The 23,446-nt window shown below is 39.4% G+C and overlaps 1 protein-coding gene across 2 annotated transcripts in view; it reads right to left on the reverse strand.

The window, feature by feature from the left end:
• Positions 1 to 23,446, reverse strand: part of LOC136850563 (endonuclease 8-like 3) — a 134,712-nt gene that overhangs the window by 56,791 nt on the left and 54,475 nt on the right. For both annotated transcript variants that reach the window (XM_067124188.1, XM_067124189.1), the window contains one exon: positions 2,318 to 2,495. In XM_067124188.1, coding sequence (XP_066980289.1) covers positions 2,318 to 2,495 — 178 coding nt within the window. The remainder of the gene's footprint in view (positions 1 to 2,317; positions 2,496 to 23,446) is intronic.

Here is a 23,446-nt window from a genome sequence, read left to right on the forward strand (position 1 = left end):
TACTGATCGCATGATACACGAGATCGGATGATACATGAGATTGGATGACATGAGTACAGTAAGCCCCCATTATTCGTGGGGAATAGATGCCACAAACCCCCGTGAATAGCCAAAATCTGCGAATACTTGACAACCCCTCTAAAAATGTTTATAACTGCATATCTAAACAGGTCAGATACCAAAGAATACTTGTAAAAACATTTATAACTGCCTATTTAATGGTTCAAACACCAAATTTATACCTTAAACTATCATCATACACCAAATATACCTTAAATTATCATCCTAAAACACTTTAATATCATTTCAATGTCATCTTACGACATTACCCTTGAAAATATATGGCTTACAGCTAAGTGTGAAAACTGAACTCAAGTCCCCGCTACATTCAGAGCCATTTTCTCTCATAGAGTATTGAGGCTGTCTCATTTTCTTTATACAGAACAGGGGAAACACTAGGTATTCCCAAGTTCGGTATGTACTTTAATACATTGGAAAAAAAAAAATTTTATGATATCATGCTGTGTTTACTTTAATACTAATACAGGCAGCCCCGGTTTATGACGGGGTTCCGTTCTTACGCCGTTTCGTAAACCGAAAAATCGTCAAAAAATCCAAAGAAAACCTTACTTTTAATGCTTTTGGTGCATTGAAAACGATGTAAACTGCATTTTTATTGAGTTTTTCATAAAAAAAACCTCCAAATTTTTATTATTCTGCCGTTTTGGAACCATATTTCTACTGTCGGATCGGTGTCATAAACCCAGAACATGCATTGTAAACTGGTTAATAATTTCTGATGAATATATTTGAAAATAACCTCGGAACATCATAAGCCGGACCCGTCGTAAACCGGGCACTGCCTGTACCTGAAAATTGGTAAATCATGTTTTTATCATAAAAAAACCTATTTAGTCATGAAAATAACATTAAAATACACTACATTCAATCAGAGCCATTTTCTCTCATAGAGTATTGAGGCTGTCCCAGTTTCTATTTACAGAACAGAGGAAAAACTACAACTCACAACTTCAGTACAGTAGAGTACGTACTTAAATACATAAAATATATTACATTTTATGATATTATGCTGTTTACTTCCATATTAATATCTGAAAATTAATATATCATGTTTACCATAAAAAAAATTTATTTAGTCATGAAAATAACATCAAAATACACTAATTACTGAATATTTCTCGATGAAAAAGTCCACAAATTGCTGAATTTTTCGTGAATAATTTGGGGATAAGTTCCACAGAAAAATCTGCAAATCGGTGAAGCAGCGAATTGTGAGACCGCGAATAGCAGGGGTTGTCATATGCAAATTATGGTACTTTTGTATACTGTATATTTTTGAGTTTCTCGGGATGTTTTAGTTCAAAATAAACTGTACTTGTGTACAGTATTTTTTAGCAAACTTCAGTTCTGAAATCCAAAAAAATCCAAAAACTGAAACTTGTGGCACCACCCTCATAGCTGCTCAAGAACTGGTGGTGCTGATTCAAAAAAGTCCAGGATCAAGGGAGTTGCCTGACCATGGAGTGCCAAATTTAAGAGGTCGGACTCTAATTTTAAAAGCCAAGTAAGTTACAAGCTGGTTTTAATTTAAACTTGTTCCAGCTTCTCTTTGAAGTTTTAACATTATCAATTTTTATACTGTGTGTTTTTATTTCACTAAGAGTGGTGACTTTTGGAAATTCAAAGTTGTCTTGGAAGTGACTAGTAAGATCTACAAGGGAATCATGGGTAATATTCTCTAAAAATTGTTAAACATCACCCTTCCCAAACATTTTCTATTTCTGTACTCAACATGGCACAAAATCTATTCAGAATACAGTAACTATTCTTTCACAGGGTAACACACTAAATGAAATTAATTCATTACATTCCATTTTTAACAGAATTGTTCAGAGGCATATCTCAGTTGTGAAAAAAAAGATTGTGCAGGTTTGTTATACAGTACAGCACATTCATGCAACTGTAAAGTAAGTAAGTATAGCTTAGTTTTACCAGACCACTGAGCTGATTAACAGCTCTCCTAGGGCTGGCCCGAAGGATTACACTTATTTTACGTGGCTAAGAACCAATTGGTTACTTAGCAACGGGACCTACAGCTTATTGTGGAATCCGAACCACATTATAGCGAGAAATGAATTTCTATCACCAGAAATAAATTCCTCTAACTCTTCATCAGCCGGCGGCGGGAATCGAACTCCGGCCCATCGAATGACGGTCTGAAGCTCAACCAACTCGGCCAACAAAGGGCTCATGCAACTGTAACACAAGCTTAACAAAAAATGGAATCAACACCTACCTCATTTTTAATTATATTCCCAACTCCTGGAAGGACCAGTTGGTCTAGAATAACATCGCACACTAGCCTCTCTGGATGTTCCAATATAGTTTGAACTGCTCGCTTTGCATCAAATGTTGGAGAGCATATATCTAAATCTATGAGCAAATCATGTCTCTCTATACTCTCTGCACAAGACCTGTAATATAAATACTGTTCTAAACATAACACAAAACTATGTACTGTAGTTAGTCAAATAAAATGTTACATCAATATTAATAATTACTAGTTTACACTGAAAAATTTAGCAAGACCATACCATTCAAGCATGCCACTGACCTCAGTAGGAAATAGGCTTCTTCTGTATGTCAAATATATCCAAAAATAACTAATTTTAAACATACTGTATTTTCTGGCGTCAAGACACTAATTTACCATGCATCCATGTGGCTGAAGGTTAAGTTTTTCATAGGTCTACAGTAAACTCCTGGGATTCGCATTCTCACGATTCGCGGACTCACGCATTCACGGATTTCTCTTTGAAACATTATTTACTCATTATTTGCGCAAAATTCGCCCATTCGCGGTATTTTTCACTGAGAAATATTCACTAGATACTGTATTTTCATCTCATTTTCATGACTAAATGCATTTTTTGTGATAAAACTATTAAAACACTCAGGTAATGCTTGAGTTACGATAATTCACCTGACGATAATTCGATTTTGCAATGGGGTAAGCAATTAAAACCGATACCACAATATTTGTAAAATATTTTTAAATTTCACGCAGGCGCAGGCAGCAGCATAATTAGGCAGTGAGAGAGACCAAATTACAATAGACCAACTCCTTTTCCTCCATCTCTTTACCCCATCTTCTAGTTAAAAAAGTAAAAGAGAATGATAAAAGTATTGTTAGTAACATTATACTCTTGCGTAAACACGTACAGCTATAAACAACCGACCAAGAAACTGTTGTTTTGCTTATAACCGAATCGAATAACAACAGCCGTTTACCTGGTATTTCAACCATTGTACGGTAATAAACAATTATCGAACGTTATGGCACAAATGACGTTAGGTACAATGGACTTACATATTTTTACATGATACCCTTATTCGGTATGGATAAAAGATCAGCAAGGAAATATACTGCTAAATTTAAGCTGCAAGTTGTAGTTAAAGCTGAGAAAACAATGTTCAAGCTGCTACTGGCTATACTGTAAATTATCGTGCATCGGCAACATGATGAAACTCGATCATACAGTAATTAAAATGGGAGAGAAAGTATTTTAATCAAAACTACTGAGCATGAAAGAACACATTACTGTTAGTTTTACACCGATAAACAATAAATACGTAAAGCTTGTATTATAATGAAATCAAGTGAAAATAACTAATGGAATCTTGAATTTTTTTTACACAAAACAAACGCCCCCAAACGGCCATCGTCATCTACTAACAAAAATAATAGATAAATTAATTTCACAATGAGACGTATTTTAGCTATATTTCGACTTAAAAACACTTCGTATAATGAAAAATAACCTTGCCCCATATAAATAAAGTATCTAGAGATACTGTACATTTACGGTTCCTCGTTGGGCGGATGGGTTCCGTTCTCAGCTAGCACTCTGCTGGCCACGAGTTCGAATCCCTGACCAGCCAATGAAGAACAAGAGGAATTTATTTCTGGTGATAGAAATTCATTTCTCGCTATAATGTGGTTCGGATTCCACAATAAGCTGTAGGTCCCGTTGCTAGGCAACCAATTGGTTCTTAGCCATGCAAAATAAATCTAATCCTTCGGGCCAGCCCAAGAAGAGCTGTTAATCAGCTCAGTGGTCTGAATTGAATTAAACACAGCAAAATAAATGCCGCGTAATTTCCAAACCAATATGTTGATCGTTATGATCGCAATTTATAATACAAAAGCAATATAAGAATATATATACAATATTATTGGATAAAGTGAATTAAGGCATTACATATTAAAAGATACACGGAAAAGATGCATATTCGTTATGTTGACGTTTGTATAAAACGATATGTGAACATAGAGGGGAGTATAATGTAGGCTATGCTACCGTGTATGTAAACAATATATCATTTGTAGGCCAAGCTAATTCTTGTTTGTTATTCAATTTCTCTTTGTAATGAATTATCATAAGTCACTTTGCATGAACCTCCAGAATTAGCTGATATTAATAATTACTTTACCGTGTATGTAGAGTATATTTTATAGTGTAGGCTAGGCTACCATATACGTATACATGGTACCGAATACCCTAGTGTAGGGTAGGCTATGTTCGAGATACGTTTTGGTATTTCTTACATTTTTTCTAACAAACGATGGTTATTTTTTGGAACCTAACCCCATCATAAGTAGGATAATACCTGTATAAGCATTTTTAGTTTGTTTTGTGTGTGTTTGAACTATCAAAATAGGCAGTTCTAACAGTTTTAGAAGGGTTCTAAGTATTCGCTGGTTTTAGCTATTCGTGGGGAGGGGGGGGAGGGAGTGGTACGCATCCTCCGCGAATATGGGGGGTTTACTATATTATGTCTACAGAGGAAGGTTATCTTTTTGCTAAATAGTACTGTAATCAGAATTCCTCTATATGAGGTCTGAATAAAGTGCATTTTACTTAAAAATAGTAAATAAACAAAATTATCATAAACAGAAAAATATATGTAGCCTAGTCACAAAGATTCATTCCCATATCGGCAGACTAAGGTAGATGAGTCAAAGAGCCAAAGTAACTTTCGTGGTGTATACCAAAACACCCTTATTTTCACTCTACTCAAACAACCCTGCCTTGGAAACATTATTAATTGACAAAAGTAAAATTGCAGTATGTTGAAAGGGTTTCAGTAAATCTTATTATAGTAGTATAGCAAGACTAACAATAAAACACTCACTAATAATTTGTCTTGGTAGTGTTCATTGTTGTGTGATGAAATGTGTTGCATTCGGTAAGTAACACCAGGCATAGGTAACAATTGGTTTACACAGTTTTAAACATAAAAACTTAATTCTACAGAAGTTTATAAGACCATAAAACAAAAATTGGATTCGTAACAAGGGTTTCAGAATCTCAGAATATACAAAACACTGCCATCTTTTTGCGCAATACCGAATACTGTAGTTTTGCTGTTTTCAGATGCATAAAAATTAAACACTTTGCGTCGACATAAGCAGAATTAAATATTTTTTCCTTATTATGTAAAGGCAGTATTTGTGCTTTACCTGTATTTTGCTCATTCTGGGGTATCATGTTCCTGTGGTAATGAAATGCAAAATATCTTCAGGTTTTGAAGACTACAATGTATGGTAATTATAATAAAATGTTATTCAGTGCTTCTATTTTTTCATATATTATTCCTCTGCCTGGTTAAAAAAAAATTGTATTAGCTTAGATCTAATATTGTCAAAACCTTAAAATGTTGCACCAGCTGTAGCCCCATCCACACGCCTGCACTGATTTGCTGTTGGCCAAGTAACGTAAACTGTTTATGTTACTTGGTGATCTGTTCAAACTTTTCAGTTCCCTGGTATGACAACTTTAAAAAACTTACTAAATATTAAAACCAATGGACTTAGAAATGAATGAAATGAAGAACTGCAATAATCAATATGCTCTATCAGCCGAAGTCACAGCACTGAGATAAGCAATTACAACCAGAACTCGCACATTATTACTGTAATTATTACGTTTGGTCATAATTCTGATACACAAGTCAAGGTAAAAACCATGCTCAAGCAGAAAGATCCATGACCTTCAGTCTGAAGACTTGACTCATTGCAGAGGGATAGCCTTCTGCCACAAAGAATGAGAGGAGCTTGTTTTGACAAAGGTACTCAAAGAAATCCATGATCCACTGAACAGAAGCTCCAACCAGAAAAAGATCCCTTCTATGACACCAATCACTAAAGATGACTGGCTTTCCTGGATAAAACTTAGACAATGATCTTTAAAGGTACCCTGACATTCCCAGTGTAGTCCTGCTAGAAAAGCCTTTCTCTGGCAGAAGGTACTGGATAGCCTCAAAGCATGTAGCTGGAGGGTCAGTACCTCCTGATGACACCTCTGCATAAATGGCTGACAAAAGAGAGTGGGCCACGGGAAATTTTCATGGGTACTTCAACCAAGAGAGCTAGTCAATCAGGAAACTACCTAGCATGGTACCAACAAGGAATGACCAAGGTCTTTCCGAGCCACAGTGTGATGAACACTCAACTGATCACACAGTACATCAGAGTGAATGGAGGAAAAGCATAAACATTCAGATTGTCCAAAGGGTGCTGGAGAGCATCTTCCAGAGCTACCCATGGATCTGGTATGGGAAGACAGAACACTAAGGTCTTCCTGTTACCTATGTGGCAAACACTGATCATTAGCGTTCCCCAAAGGCCTAACAACCTTTCTGTCATACAAGGGGGTTAAAATACAAACCACCTGGCTTATATACTTTACTAGGAAATATTTCATTTATTTTATAAAAATTAATAGGATTGTTTAGTTTGAAGTGTCTATTCACCTATTCCTTTCAGGTGGTTTGAACATCTATAAATTTTCCATTAATTTTTTCTTCTGTCCACATGAGTCAGGAGGTGAGGGGTGATACATAATAAAGAGGTAAGTACTGCATTTAAAAAATAAATCTTATACAAATTTCTATTTTTAAATGAATCTTGTTTCTCTATTATGATACTGATTCCTGCACTGAGCAAAGGAAGTGGGAAAGGTGTGAGGATAAACTTAATAACCCCAAAGAAAACCATAAAATTCCACCACGAATAAGACACTACTTACCTAACGATTAGCATCCACATGCTGGTACTGCTACCAAGCCAGGACTCATTCATTACGCAGCATGACCTCAGAACAATGCTGGAGGTTCCTTGCTAGGGATACTACTTACACTTCAATGCAAGTGGGATACAAGGCCTGGCGCCTAGGCCAGCAGAGCAACGATGGTAAAAGAATGAAGGCTCTCACGTAATACAACATAGGTACCTTCACACTCCCCAAAACTCGACAATTTCCTAACATGAAAAGATTGAAGTACAGCTACCCTAATTATCCAGGATATGAGTCCCCCTGCCATAATGAGGGGTGAAAGAGCTCTGCACAATTCATATTGGACTTACACATCTAGCAGATAGTGCGAGGCAAACAGTCACACCTCCACTGCGCCACACATCTTGCAGATAGTGTGAGGCAAATACCAAGTTACACCTCCACCATGCCGCACTGACAACTTTCTTCAGAGAAAGATTCTTAAGGAAACTCAAAGTGATCACTACCACTTGCATATCATGAAATCTTACTTTCAGCAGAGGTAAAAAAGTAGAGTCTAGATTTGTGTGTGCCTCTCTGACCAGAGCCTTAAACAGACATGACATGGCATTCTTTGACAAGGGTAAGTCAGGTTTCCTAGGGCTACAAAAATTTTATACACTTTTCGTCTGATTTCCTTAGTCTTTGCAAATATATAGAGTTGCAAATATATAGAGAGAGCTCTGACTGGACATAGGGAAGTTTCTTCCCCACCTGGTATCAAAGAGGATGGACTGGGGATCACGAAAGAGCAAGGCAGAGGATGAGACTTAAAATCATTCTTGGCCCTGAAAAGGGGTAGAAAAGGACTGCTCCTTAGGTAGTAAAGCCTACATGGCATGAGACAGCCTGAAGCTCACTGACTCTTTTTGCCGAGGCCAAGGGTAACAAAAAGTCTTTACTATCAAATTCTTAAGGGAGGTTGTGCTCAAGGACTCAAATGGGGGCAAGCATAAATATTTAAGCACCACATCCAAATTCCAGCCCAGGGGTTTATTTGGAGACTTAGAAAATGTTACTTTCATGATAAAATTAAGCTTCATATATACTTACCAAGTAATTACATAGCTATAGTTTCAATTTGCATGGCTGCTTTGAAAACTGCAATAGTGCTTCTTTTGTTTTGTGTAAGTAGTAGCCCCGGCCACTTTCTGGGAACAAGAGGAACAACGTAGCAAAGAGCTTCAGTTTGTTTATGCCCTTGTGTCCATGCAAGGGGAGGAGGAAAGGATTCGATTCTGTAATTACTTGGTAAGTATATATGAAACTTAATTTTATCATGAAAATAACATTTCATATAAGTAACTTACCAAGTAACTACGTAGTTGAATCCAAAACTGACAGGAGGTGGGATACATGGCCATATTCTACTTCAAAACATTGGTAATGGTATGGTGTGGCGATATAGCCATGGCATGCCTCTACTCAAGTGGGAGCTTTGCAGTGAAGGACATTTCCGATGGCTAGCAAAGCATCAATAGTTGCCGCTGCCCTGAGCGCAGTACCACAATAAAAGCAACCAGACAACGCTGTCACCTACACCACATGATAAAAACCACTGCCCTTCCACTAAAAACCTGGTGGGTATTCCAGTTTCATGGTGCCCCCAGGCTTCAGTACGACTCAACACCCTACGTCAAGGCAAAGAGAACAAGGATAGAAGGAATGCTTCCTACGCTTCGTCCCCCAAAACCATGCCAGCCACTGACAACGGACCCAGGATACTGCAGTTTTCAAATACTGTTTCCACTTCATGTATGTAATGAGCTGCAAAAATCGAATTACACCTCCAATATGTCGATTGAAGAATAGAGGAGAGAGACAAGTCTAAAAGCTAACGAGGTAGCGACCGCGCTGATCTCATGAGTTTTAACTTTAAACGAAGGCAAGGTGTCCTCTCCAATCTGGGAATGCGCTGTGGTAATAAGATCCCTTAGAAAGAATGACAAGGCATTCTTAGAAAGGGGTCAGGAAGGATTTTTAACAGAGCATATCCTCTAATTCTCTCGGTCCTATGCAAGTAGTATCTTAATACTCTCACAGGGCAAAGAGCACTCTCTTCCTCTTCTGGGCCCAGGATCTCCATTAAGTTCTTAATGGTAAAAGAAGGTGGCCAGGGCTTGGACAGTCTCTCGTTCTTGGCCAGAAAACCAAGGGTAAAAGAACAGACTGGGTCTCCTTGCAAGAACCCAATCCTTTTATCAATAGCATGAAGCTCACTGACCTCCTTAGCAGTTGCTAAAGCCACAAGGAAGAGAGCTTCCTAGTAAGATCCCTTAACGAACAAAGGGACCCAAATTGGGGACCAGAAAACCATTTCAGGACTAAATCCGCAAATACTTAAAACCCCCTCTAAAAGCACTTAGAACTGCCTATTTGATACTTCAAACACAAAAAAAAACTCTAAAAAATGCTTATACCTGAGTATTTTAATACTTATACCTGAGTATTTTAATAGTTTTATCACAAAAAGTGCATTTGGTCACGAAATGGTTATGAAAATTCAGTAATTAGTGAATATTTCTCAGTGAAAAATACTGCAAATGGGCGAATTTTCTGCAAATAATGTGTACGTTTCATAGAGAAATCCGCAAATCGTGAGAACATGAATATGGGGGGTTTACTGTACATCTAGGTTCCATGCAAATGACTCCAACTTTTTCTGTTTGGATGTGTCAAATCATTTAATAAGGTCTGAAAGATCTTGGTTATTCCGACTCATTCAGAAGTAGTATAGCATTTCAAATCATAAAGTGATCGTATAGCCTAAATGGTCTGAAATGTATTAACCTAATCATAGCCTATGTTTTATGCTATGACACCCAGGTTACTTCAACTATATTATTCTAACTCACAATCAAAACCATATTGCATTGGGTATATTATCCAAGACATAAATGGTACAAACTTACTATCAATCCAAATGGCGGATTCGATATTCTTAGCCTGAATTGAGATTGGAAAGAGCACAATCTTTACTTCATTATCCTCATCCAAAGGACACTCCAAGAAATTCTCCTTACATTTAGATATGCATATCTCCTAAAGGAAATCTCCCTAAATGAACTTTAGGAGGAAAAGGAATACTTAATTGAATTTGAAGGCACCAACAACTAAGGCTGAATTTCCTGAGTCCTTCCTAGGTACAGCTACACTGCACCAGAGCTGTAACGAGACTGCCTCTCATGACAGCATTTGACCAACACCCAAACGTTCGGCTAACAACCAAACCAACAAAACAACCAACGACTGATACTTAAGCACCATTACATGTATACTTACAATTAAATACACGAAACAGCCAACACAATGCTTTTCACAACCAAATACAAACACAATAAAACACAATACCCTTCTTCCACATAATACACATTTCCACTCAAGAAACATTTATGAAGAATAAATAAAACTATACCACAACTTGCGGAAAAGTACAATCTCTCTTGTTGAAGCTTTGACACTGGTTTGAAGATAGGTCCAAACCTCTGTGACGAAAAACAGAGCCCAGCATGGCCCTGTAACCTCTATTGGTAAAGGAAGACAGGCCTCTAGAGCAGTGTTTCTCAAACTTTTTTTACCTCAGGGCGTACCTATGAAATAACCAAAAATTTGGGGCACATCTGTGATTTTAATATGGAAAAATTGGTCATGAAATTTGAAATAGGTAAATGATAAAGAAGTACCTGAAATATCCATTCATTTCTTAGACATTTTTTACACTGAAGTATCCTAACGTGAAACGTGCTTGATCAGATTTTGCAATTTTCTGAATGTTTGGCCTTATATGTGATAAACATACTCTCATCCCTTCATCAATGCATTTAATATTTTATCTATTTTTACATTTAATGTTTGTAAGTACAGAAAATCCTTGTTCACAGAGATATAATGTGGAAAACTCAATAATACAGTCAAAGCTTTCCTGGCTACTGAAGGATATTCTTCTTTGATTGAAATCCAAAGCTGATTGATGGGCACCTCCTTTTGCTTGATCTTTAAGTCAATATCAGTAGATAAGGTAGCAAGCTTCTCCTCTTCTGTTAACGAAAAGTCAACATCATCAGTTGAAATGTCAATGAAAGGGTTGCGAATCCAATTTTATTGCTCGGTGTTTATTGATGGAAAGTAATGGTTCAGATTACATTCCAGAATCGATAAGTGATCCACTATTAAAGGAATTAAATTGTTTGAATGGCCTTCTCTAACCAAAGGGAACATTTCCAAACATCCTAAACTAGCTTTTCTTTTCCAGACTACTAGTTTTTTCTGTAATGCTTTCACTTTGTTGGTAGATGTGAGAAGTTTTCACTTCCATTTTGCATGGACACATTCAGACTATTCAAGTGTTGAAACATATAGGTCAGATATCTCGATTTTGAAGTCCAAAACTCACATTTCAGAAGTTCACAAAATTTACCTTTATTTCCTTTCTCAAAAAATGCCAATGGCTCTTGACAAAGTTGAAGCACATGGCAGAGTACTTTACTCTTGATAACCATCTCACTTGTGTGTGCAAAAGTAAGCATGTGTGTTGTGAATCCATGTTTTCACAAAGTAGCTCAAATATACGAGATTTTACTGGTCTAATCCTAATGAAATTTACCATTTGGAGAACTTGCTCAAAAACTTCTTTCAGTTTAGTACCAAGTGTTTTTGCCATCAGGGCCTCTCTATGCAAGAAACAATGAGTTCATATAATGTTGGGATGGTGTTGCTTTACAAACGATGCAGGCCCTTTAATAGAAACAGTCACTGTTGGAGCTCCATCAGTACAAATCCGGACACACGACTTCCAGAATAAATTCCATTTTTCAAAATAATTATTTAAATCATGAAAAATATCTTCACCTTTGACAGTGATAAGCAATTCTTTGCAACAAAGGTACTGATTACTATAGTATACACATCACTAAAGCGAATAAAGGTGAGTAGCTGTGCGTTGTTGATTATGTCGGTTGATTCATGAACTTGCAGTGGAAAGTATGACTCCTGAAGTTTATTACAGCAAACATTTTCTTTGATATTGTTAGACATTTCCAGAATAGGCCTATGAACAATATCATTTGATAATGGAATTGTATTTATTTGTGTCTCTGCATCATCTCCTACAAGAGTCTTAACCATCTGTTTACAAGTGGGCAAGATAAGATTCAGCAGAGTATGAGACTTCATTTTTATGGCTATCATTTCTGATATTTCATTAGAAGCAATTTGAGCTTTCTCAGATAAAGAGCAATCTGAGCTTTCTCAGATACCATTGCTCTACTTTGGAAGCAACTGCTTGCTTTGTTTGTTGCTCAAGCAAACTTTTGAAATAACTTACATCTTTTCCTTGAAGACTGCAATGAGTTGTTTGAAAATGTTTACTTAATTTGCCAGGAAGCATCAACTCATTTGACAATTTGCATCCACAAACCAAGCACAATGGCTGAGGCTGATTTTCATCTCCAGCCCACATGAACCCATAACTTAAAGAACTCTCGTCGTATTTGCGAGGGTCTACTCTTATTGATAAAAAAAAATTTTAAGTGGGTTTTTTACATTTTTGTTCACTGAATTTTATATTTCTTGAAATATTTTTACTGCATATTTTTGGAAATATGAAATTATAAAAGTATGTAACAGTTCCAAACAGAGTGTCGGGTTTGACCAATAAACCATCTCGATTTGTGTGTTGGTTCTGGTTCAAGCGATATCGTAGTGCTTTGCGACGCACTTCCTTTTCGGATTTTCTTACCATGTACAGTAGTGCATTCACACAATTCCATTCCCATAAGCAAGAGAGGCACCACCCTTATGAGGAAGAAATTTGAACGAATGCGTCTCGTAAGTTTGTTACAAGAGAGGGACGAAGAAAACGGGAATTCTCCCACCTGGGATAGCAACAACACTAGAATGCCCATATCTAAGAAAGGGATTTGTTTTCCTATATTAGTGACATTCAAATTAGTGATATTCTAATTAGTGATTACTATTTTTCATAATATTATAATAATTATATAAGACCCCAAAGCTTGATTTTACTGCAGTGAGTTGTTGTCTGACTCGTGACTTGTGTAGGCTTCATTGTTCAGCATTTGTTTACTTTATCCTCTCAGTTGTTTGTTTATTTGCCTCTCCAATATCTGAACAGAAAACATGTACAGTGGTAGTGTATATAGGTTATGTAGAAAATTTATATTGATAGCATACATTTTCACAGGTTATGAAGAAAACTTTCGGGTGAGTGTAAAACTTTGTTACCATTGTTTTACACTCACCCTACCATGTCCTGGCATAACCTCATTAGGGCATTTCTTTTTATAAGTTATTACAAAAAAAATTTTGCATTGATAACATACAGCCTGGTATTTTTTATAGGTTATGGAGAAAACATTATACTGATAGCATATATTAATGAATTTTTATTAAAAAAGTTTGATAAATATATACAAAAAGTTTGCACTGATAAATATATACAGTATATATATATATATATATATATATATATATATATATATATATATATATATATATACTACAGGTTGACCATCACTAATCCGGCATCATTGGAACCTAGAGGGTGCGGATTAGCCACTTTGCCGGATTAGCCATTTATTAGGCTAGAATACACGAAACCCAGTAGCTAAGCACCTCATCTTAGAATTAAAATATCCCAAAAATCAGTACAAGTTGGTTAATAAAGAAAAGGCAATTATCAAATACAGGTAGTGCTCGAGTTACGATAATTCGACTTACGATATTTCGAGTTTACGATGGGGTTAGCAATTAATACCAGTACGAAAATATTTAGGATATATATCTTTAGATTTCGCGCAGGCGCAGGCAACAGGTACAATCAGGCAGTGAGAGAGACCAACTTACAATAGAAAACTTTTCCTCCATCTCTTTATTCCATCTGCTAGTTAAAAAAGTAAAAGAGAATGATAAAAGTATTGTTAGTAACGTTATACTCTTGCATAAATGCGTACAGCCATAAACAACCGAACGGGAAACTGTTGTTTTGCTAATAATCGTATCGGATAACAACTGTTTTGCTTGTATTTCAACCATCGTACGGTAATACAAAATTACCGTAGTTATCTTACAAATGACATCAAGTACTGTACAATAGGACTGATATATTTTTTACACTATACCCTTATTCGCTTTGGAGAAAAGATCGGCAGGGAAATATACTGCTACAGTAACTTAAAGCTGTAAGTTGTAGCTGAAGCTGAGAAAACAATGTTCAAGCTGCTAATAACTATAAATTATCGTGCATCGGCAACATGGATGAAACTTGACCATAAATAAAACTGGAGAGAATGTATTTTAATCAAAACTACTGGGCATGAAAGAATACAAATTACTACTGTTTTCACGCATATAAAAGATAAATACGTAAAGCTCGTATTATGATGAAATCAAGAGAAAATAGCTAACGGAATCTTGATTTTTTTTTACACAAAACAAACATGCCCCCAAAACGGCCAGCCGTGATTCCCGCGAACATCATATATTAACGAAAAAATAGCTAAATTAATTTCATTTACGCTAACTAGAAGCAAGAAAAGCGCTTTCAACTTAGTTAAATGCGGCGAAATAAACACCGCGATACCGATTCCCAAAATAAAACATTGATCGCAATTTATAATACAATTGGAAACAATGTAGTAAAGCATAACTTTTTAAAAGATCCATGAAAAAGATGCACATTTGTTATGTTGATGTTTGTATAATACTGTTAATATATGAATAGAGTTCAGTATAATGTAGGCTAGGCTACCAGTTTGTTGATGCAGCACACTGCGCCACCAAATCGAAGCGGCTGGCGAGCGAGTTAGCGCAGTGACCCGGGGAAATTTGAAATTTAGTGGAAACATTGGAAATTACTCTAGCCGAAATTTGTGCCGGATTACTGATTGTTCTGGACTGCTGATTGCCTGATTAGTGATGATCAACCTACATACATATATATATATATATATATATATATATATATATATATATATATATATATATATATATATATATATATATATATATATATATATATATATATATATATATATATATATATATATATATATATAAATATACATATATACATATATATATATATATATATATATATATATATATATATATATATATATATAAATATATATATATATATATATATATATATATATATAAAAAAAATATATATATATACATATATATATATATATATATATATATACATATATATATATATATATATATATATATATATATATATATATATATATATATATATATATATATATATATATATATATATATATATATATATATATATATATATATATATATATATATATATATATATATATATATATATACATATATATATATATATATATATATATATATATATATATATATATATATATATATATATATATATATATATATATATATATATATATATATATATATATATATATATATATATATATATATATATATATATATATATATATATATATATATATATATATATATATATATATATATTATATATATATATATATATATTATATATATATATACATATATATACATATATATATATATATATATACATATATATATATATATATATATATATATATATATATATATATATATATATATATATATATATATATATATATATATATATATATATATATATATATATATATATATATATATATATATATATATATATATATATATATATATATATATATATATATATATATATATATATATATATATATATACATATATATATATATATATATATATATATATATATATATATATATATATATATATATATATATATATATATATATATATATATATATACACATATATATATATATATATATATATATATATATATATATATATATATATATATATATATATATATATATATATATATATATATATTTCTGAGTTCGGCCCCGTGTCACCCGGTGAAATTCCATACTAACATGAATTTCTAGGTATAAATATTGCTAAGTATACCAGAGAAAAAGGCTTTCAGGAATGCTGGAGTTACTACCCCCAGATCGGGCGTCTTCCATAATGAAGACGTCGGTATTACCAAGGGTGAGTGAAAGAATCACAACCACAGAGCCACACTCGACAGATGTCCCCATGTCAAAATCCCCCGGGAAGAGTAGAGAGCCGTTCCAGCCCCTACACTCACCCGCCCGCCAAGCGGCGACTCCAGCACCACCTACACTCATTCCATTTCTAGCACGTGAATTTATTCCCACCAGAACTTTTGTGCTTGTGTTTTTGGCTGTTTTTTGCTTATTGCCAGCATGTCTTCAAGCAGCTTTACTGTCACCAAGTTAAGTACCATCTTATTGTGGGGTTTTTATTTTAAGTTTGGCTGGGTCAGTCCGTATTTTCATATATGTGATTGTTGTTATGACGCCGTGGCGTCCCCTAGCCAGCCATGTCGACTGCGAGATTCGCCCACCAGCTTGTTCTGTTTGGGATTTCTCCTTGTCGTTATATTACTTATCATTATTCCCCCTGGGTTTTCATCCTGGTGGTGTTTCCTGGGCGGGTTGTATCGGTGTTTCTCTATGTTATTTTACTGAACCACATGTCGGGGTTCCTTCATTGGGGTTCCCGTCATTTCCCACTTGGGTTCCTCCACCAGGATGTGTTCCCTTTGACAGTTTTAGCTTCTTTATCATTATATTGTGTCGTGCTGGTGCTATCAGTGTTTATTGCCTTGAATTTACATGCGGGGGAGCGTCAGCCTCGATTTTATTGTTTACCCTGTCGCTCCTCTCGGTTAGGCTATGCGCCTTGCATGAGCACAAAGTAATTCCTGGTTTATGCATATTTACTTTTAGTGATGGTGATTTATCTGGTAATTTTGTTGTGTGGGGCTCCCTAGCCTGCCTATGTCTATGTTAGGCTCGTATTTTACTTCCTTGGCCTCCCACTCTCCTCAGTAGGTTAGGTATGGGCAGGCGCGGACTAGCAGTACTTGGGGCCCGAGGCTACTTCAGGTCAAGGGCCTTTTTAACAGACACGTACACATTTATCATACTGTATTTTGTTTTAGTACATGTTTCGATATGAACAGTAGTAGTTAGTGTCATGTTTTCGGCAGGTTCTGCTTTTAATTTATATTGAAACGATTGATCTATTATGCTGTATCATACTGTATTAAAAAAGAGGTAATTCCATTACAAAGTTGAGCAACAGAAAAACAATGAAAATATTAGACTGAACAATTCATATATTTGATCGTATAATTTACATATGAGATGAGTATTGCCGATGTCGTAGATAAGTAGTCACAGATAATCGGTGGCATCACTTACATTTTTTAATCATCGCCTCATCGGGGGGCCCCTCAGTACCCGGGGCCTGAGGCTGCGGCCTCATTAGCCTCAATGTAAATCCGCACCTGGGTATGGGGAGGGAATCCCCAGGTTGAGGGAGTTTCTGTTGTTGTTCCTTCCACGGGCCGTTGTTTGGGTGGTAAAGTGAGACCCCATTGTCCTCCCCATCTCCTCCACGGAGGGGTAGAGCTTTCTGTGGGTGTGTCTCCTCTATGCTGTTATGGCATCCCCCCCCTTTCTTTCGGCTCTGGTTGGTTTTCAGCACGGAAATTTCTCTCCCTGTTATTTCCTCCCCTCCCTTCCCTTGTCCCCTCCTGTTAGCTTAGGCTATGCCTAGGTGCGGGTGCTGACCTAGGCTATGACTAGGTGTGAGTCGGCGTGTTGAGGCCTTGGTCGCTATCCCCTTCCTCCTCTTATTCGGGGTAGGCTATGTCCTTCCACTGCTGGTATTAATTTACTTGGCGTGGTGCGTGACTGCAGTCGAGCGGGTGAAGTGTCTTCCCCAGTCTCCTGTTTTCACTTGCCCTAGCCTACTCCCCATCCCTGCCCCACCAACCCTTCCCTCCCCCTCCCTATCCCAGGCCAGCTCTTGCCTCTTCTCGTGCGGGTGACGTCAGCTGGCGTTTTCTCCGAGTTTGGGGGCTTTCCCTGGTGGTGGGATTCGCTCCCTCCCAGGGCAAGTCCCCGGTGGCTCTGCGCTTGGCTCAATGTTTCGTTAACCTGCTCTCCTAGGATTGAGCGGGTTTCGAACATTTTTGGGTTTTCGTTCTCGACCTCTTTCCGCGTTCGCTTGCGTTTGAGATTACTTTAGTTGGGTTGATTGGCGCTTACTCCGGCCCTTGCGGCCTCGTGATGTTGGTAGCCTCACCCTCCTACTGTTCTCTAGCGGTGGAGGTTTGGGATCTCCGGTGGGGGTGTTTCCGGACTCCGGAATGTGTGATTCATTGTCATGTTACCAGTTCCGTTACCATCTCTTGTATTCTATATATGCATATCCACTGGCGGAGTGAGCTGCTCACTCCGCCGTTAGACATTATGTTGTTTTTGGGGTCCGGTGTCCTGCCCTGGGGTCCCGCCGTTTTTATTGCCGGCATCCCTTGTGGTAGGGCCCTGTTGACTCAGCTCTCTCGCTCCACCGGAGTATTCCGGTGGTCAGAGAGCAGCTTGCTTACCGCTCTATTTAATTTATTGTTTGGTAGGCCCGTCTCTGACGGGGTTTTTTCTTCCCGCCGGAGTCCTCCAGTAGTAGGCTGAAATACCCGTGCCTGCCTAGTTTAAGTTTCTTAGAGTGGTAGGTTCATGTACTTTTCACACTTACAGACTGTGCATTGTGAGGAGCCAGGATGCACCGCCACCCTCCATCAACCCTACGGACATGTGGTGTGCCGGACCCACGCTGGTTGTGCGGTCCGGCTGGATGATCTCATCGTTTGGCATCCTGATGGCTGTGAGGTTTGCTTCGCTTTATGCAGTAGCATCCAGGACGAGTCGGTAAGCTATTGCCTTTCGTTCCTCACGTTTCTTTCAGTCTAATAGGTGCTCATATTGTAATCATATCTTTTATGTTACAGTATGTTAGTCCTGATTTCCTGCTCTCTTTCAGGCTGACGAGTCCTCTAAGAAAGAGGCCCTTGAGTCTCTCCGCGCCTGGGTGGCTGGGTTCGGAAGGAAAGTGCCGTTGGGGAATCCTTACGTCCTCGACGCGAGCCTGAGAGACCTGCTCTACCCCAGCGCCCTGGAGCCGATGAATACGGAGCCAGACCAAGGGGTAGGTAGAGAGGTAAGTGAGGTTGCGGGGCGGGCGCCCTTTTGATTCCCCATCATCCTCTGCTTCTTCTTTTACAGGGTTTAGTAAGTCTTCCTTCTTGAGGACAGGGCTCCATCTGCTGTCCCCAAGTTGAAGCTGAAGACTTCGTGGAAGGCGAAGGGCTTCAAGTCCTCGTCTTCCATAAAGCATCTCCCTTCCCCCCGTCGAAGGCTAAGGTTGCTGTACCTGTGGCCTCCGGGAGCAAGCCAGGAACCTCAGGCAAAGGAGCGAATAAGAGGGCGCCAAAACCAAGCCCTCCTCGCCAGCCTGCCTTTGACCCTGAGGCGTTTGCTAACTTGTTGCTCGGGAGATTCTCGGCGGAGGTTGAGGGGAAGCTTTCCAAGATCACGGAAAAGCTTCACAGCCATGATACTCTACTGGCGGATATGGCTCGCTCCGGCGGGGCCGATCCACAGTATGAGATCCCAGATACGACTGACCTCCCTCCCTTCAATGTAGGGAACCCGTGGCGTTTTGCTCTTCGTGCCATTCGACACGAAGACACCCTGACTATTGAGGGTCTTGGCACGAGACGTCTGGAGGAATTGGAGTTCTTCCCTCCTGATCTCCTGCCCCCTTACCCAGGCTTCGTTAGGCTGACGGAGGAAGCCTGGGTACGCTCAGACAAGGTCCCTAGGGAGACAGTGATCTTTCCGAGGGACCAGGCGCAGTCTGCTCTCCTGCGCACTCTTACGGAGTGGCAGGCAGAGAATACGAAATTGACTCCTTTCAAGGGCAACTACACCATGTTTTCATTGGGTGATAAGTTGCCCACTCCCTGCCTTAACAAAGTCACTCTGGTTACGGCTCAGGCTTGCTTTGATGGCAATCCCTTGCCTCAGCTGAGGGAGACAGACTCCACATCCCTGGTATTCCCAGGGGGTGAGGAGTTCTGGAAAGACGCCCCGTCCACTTTTACTGTGGGTAAATTGGACGCTGACTGTGCGTCTTCACAATTTAGTGAACAGCTTCCCAAGCTCCCGGAAGCTTTGCTGAAGGCGGAGTTTCAGGCTCGGTCTCAGTTCGGCCGGTCCTTGAACTCCCTCTGCTTGACAGAAGCGACCGCCGTCTCCTGCGCAGAGGAGCCCTTCTTCCAGGTTCTGGCTAAATCCCTGTTAGCAGGGTTTCAGTCGGACCTGTATGATTTTATGGTGGCGAAGTTGGAGTGCCGGAAGTTCATTTTTGCTGATGCCACCATTCATCATGAGCCTAACAAGCTCATGAAGAGTTCTATCTGGGGGGGGCGAATCTCTTCCCAGATGACGAAGTAGCCAGTGTTCTGAGCGAGGCTACCAGAGCCAATCAGAGCCTTCGCTCTCGTTGGGGTATCTCCGCCTACAAGCAGAAAACCCCGGAATCTGGCAACTCCCAGACCAAGTCTGGTAAACGTTTCAGGTGTCACAAAAGACATCATCACCAGACGGTCGTCCAGGCTGTCCCGGTCTCGGCGGTGGCCCAGCCCTCCACCTCCAAGGCTCAACCCCAACAATACGTGCTGGTCCAACCAGCCCAATCCCTTGCTGCACCCTCGTACATCTCCTCTCCGGCGTACAACCCTACCTATGAAGGCCGTGGGTTCTTTCACGGCCTTAATAGGAGCGCAAGGGGGGGAAGAGGTCGAGCCCCATACAGAGGTAAACCTGGCTCGGCCTCCAGGGGAAAACCTGGACGTGGTAGAGGAAGCAAACCCGCTTCCTCCCACTGAGACCAGTCAGGTAGGTGGTCGCCTTTACTGGTTCAGAGACCAGTGGTCCTTCAGTCCTTGGGCACACAGCATTGTGTCCAAGGGTCTGGGTTGGAGCTGGATCAAGGATCCCCCTCCCCTGATCAGATTTTACCAACCCCCCTCCAAAGCCCTACAGGACTATGTGACAGAACTGCTCAACAAGAAAGCAATAAAGAAAGTAAGGCACCTCAAATTTCAGGGCAGGTTGTTCACTGTCCCAAAGAAAGATTCCGGTCAGCAAAGAGTGATTCTGGATCTGTCGCGTCTAAATCTTTATATAAAATGCGACAAGTTTCGCATGCTTACAGTGGCTCAATTACGGACTCTACTTCCGCGTGGAGCCGTCACCACCTCTATCGATCTTTCAGGCGCTTACTATCACGTCCCGGTTGCGCGGAACTTCTCTCCCTTCCTGGGTTTCAGACTCGGGAAGCAAGCCTACTCCTTCAGGGTCATGCCTTTCGGTCTCAATATAGCCCCCAGGATATTTACAAAGCTGGCGGAAACAGTAGTTCAGCAGCTCCGGTCCCGAGGGATCTCCCTAGCAGCGTACCTGGACGATTGGATAATCTGGGCCCCAACAGTTCAAGAGTGCCGGAAGGCTACGGCCATAGTCATCAAATTCCTGGAGTCGTTAGGCTTTCAGCTGAACAGGGAGAAGTCCCGCTTGACTCCGGAGTCCCGGTTTCAGTGGCTGGGCCTCCAGTGGGACCTGTCCTGGTACAGGCTATCCCTCCCGCCGTCCAAACGGAAGGAGATAGCCTCCGTTACCAGAAAATTTTTGAAGGACAAAGCAGCATCCTGCTGGTCCCAAGAGAGAATCCTCAGCTCCCTTCAATTTGCCTCAGTGACGGACCTGCTCTTAAAAGCGAAGTTAAAAGACATAAACAGAGTGTGGCGGAGACGAGCCAATGTCAGGCTCAGAGACAGGATCTCTTCCATCCCACAAATCTTGAAGGCGAGACTGCGGCCTTAGTCCACAGTCAGCGGCCTGTCAAAGTCAGTCCCGCTTCAATTCCCTCCTCCGGCGCTGGTAATTCACACAGACGCTTCATTAAGCGGCTGGGGAGGGTATTCGCCAAAACAAAAAGTACAAGGAACATGGTCTACAATGTTTCAACAGTTCCATATAAACACCTTGGAAGCTATGGCGGTGTTTCTAACTCTAAAGAAAATCCGCCCCCCCAGCCGGATTCACATCAGGCTGGTGTTGGACAGCGCCGTGGTGGTTCATTGCATCAACAGGGGCGGCTCCAAATCAGGTCGCGTAAACCAGGTGATGGTAGCTATCTTCTCCCTGGCGAACAAGCACGGCTGGCATCTGTCAGCCACCCACCTAGCGGGGGTGCGGAACGTGGTGGCGGATTCCCTGTCCAGGACCACTCCGTTGGAGACGGAGTGGTCTCTGGACGGAGAGTCATTCAGTTGGATTTGCCGCTGGGTTCTGGGACTCCAAGTGGATCTGTTCGCGACGGAGAGCAACTACAAGCTTCCCTGTCATGTGGCTCCGAACCTGGACCCCCAGGCCTATGCCACGGACGCGATGACCATAGACTGGAACAATTGGGAGAGGATCTACTTGTTTCCCCCAATAAACATGTTATTGAAGGTACTACACAAACTCAGGTCATTCAAAGGCCAACTGGCTCTGATAGCTCCCTATTGGCCGAAGAGCAACTGGTTCCCTCTACTTCAGGAGCTCAAGTTGCGGTGTCATCAGATTCCCAATCCCAGATTGACCCAAGTAGTACAAACCAAGACTGTGTCAGCTTCCTTAAGAATTCAGAATGCCCTAGTTTTATGGACTTTGTAAAGTTCGCTGCTCAAAAGGGAGCAAACATTGACCCCGTTAACACTCTGTTTTTAGAATCTGATAAGAGAGAGTCTACTCTCAGACAATATGATTCAGCAGTCAAGAAATTAGCATCCTTTTTGAAGGTATCTGAAGCTCAAACTATGACTACTAACCTAGCGGTTACTTTCTTTAGATCATTGTTTGAAAAAGGCCTTGCCCCGGCCACTATTACTACAGCTAAATCAGCCTTGAAGAAGGTATTTTTATATGGTTTTAAAATTGACCTTACAGATTCATACTTTTCATCCATCCCTAGAGCATGTGCTCGTTTGAGACCCGTAACACGCCTACATTCTGTTACGTGGTTCCTCAACGATGTTCTTAAGTTAGCATCTGATATTGACAACTCACAGTGCTCTTACATGGATCTGTTAAGGAAAACCTTATTTCTGATTAGCTTGGCTTCAGGTGCCAGAATTTCAGAGCTGTCGGCTCTCGCTAGGGGCGGTGATCATGTTAATTTCCTCCCATCCGGAGAAGTCCTCCTTTCCCCTGATCATAGATTTTTAGCTAAAAATGAAGACCCTC

The sequence above is a fragment of the Macrobrachium rosenbergii genome, chromosome 22 (assembly GCF_040412425.1).
Source record: "Macrobrachium rosenbergii isolate ZJJX-2024 chromosome 22, ASM4041242v1, whole genome shotgun sequence".
Lineage (NCBI taxonomy): Eukaryota > Metazoa > Arthropoda > Malacostraca > Decapoda > Palaemonidae > Macrobrachium > Macrobrachium rosenbergii.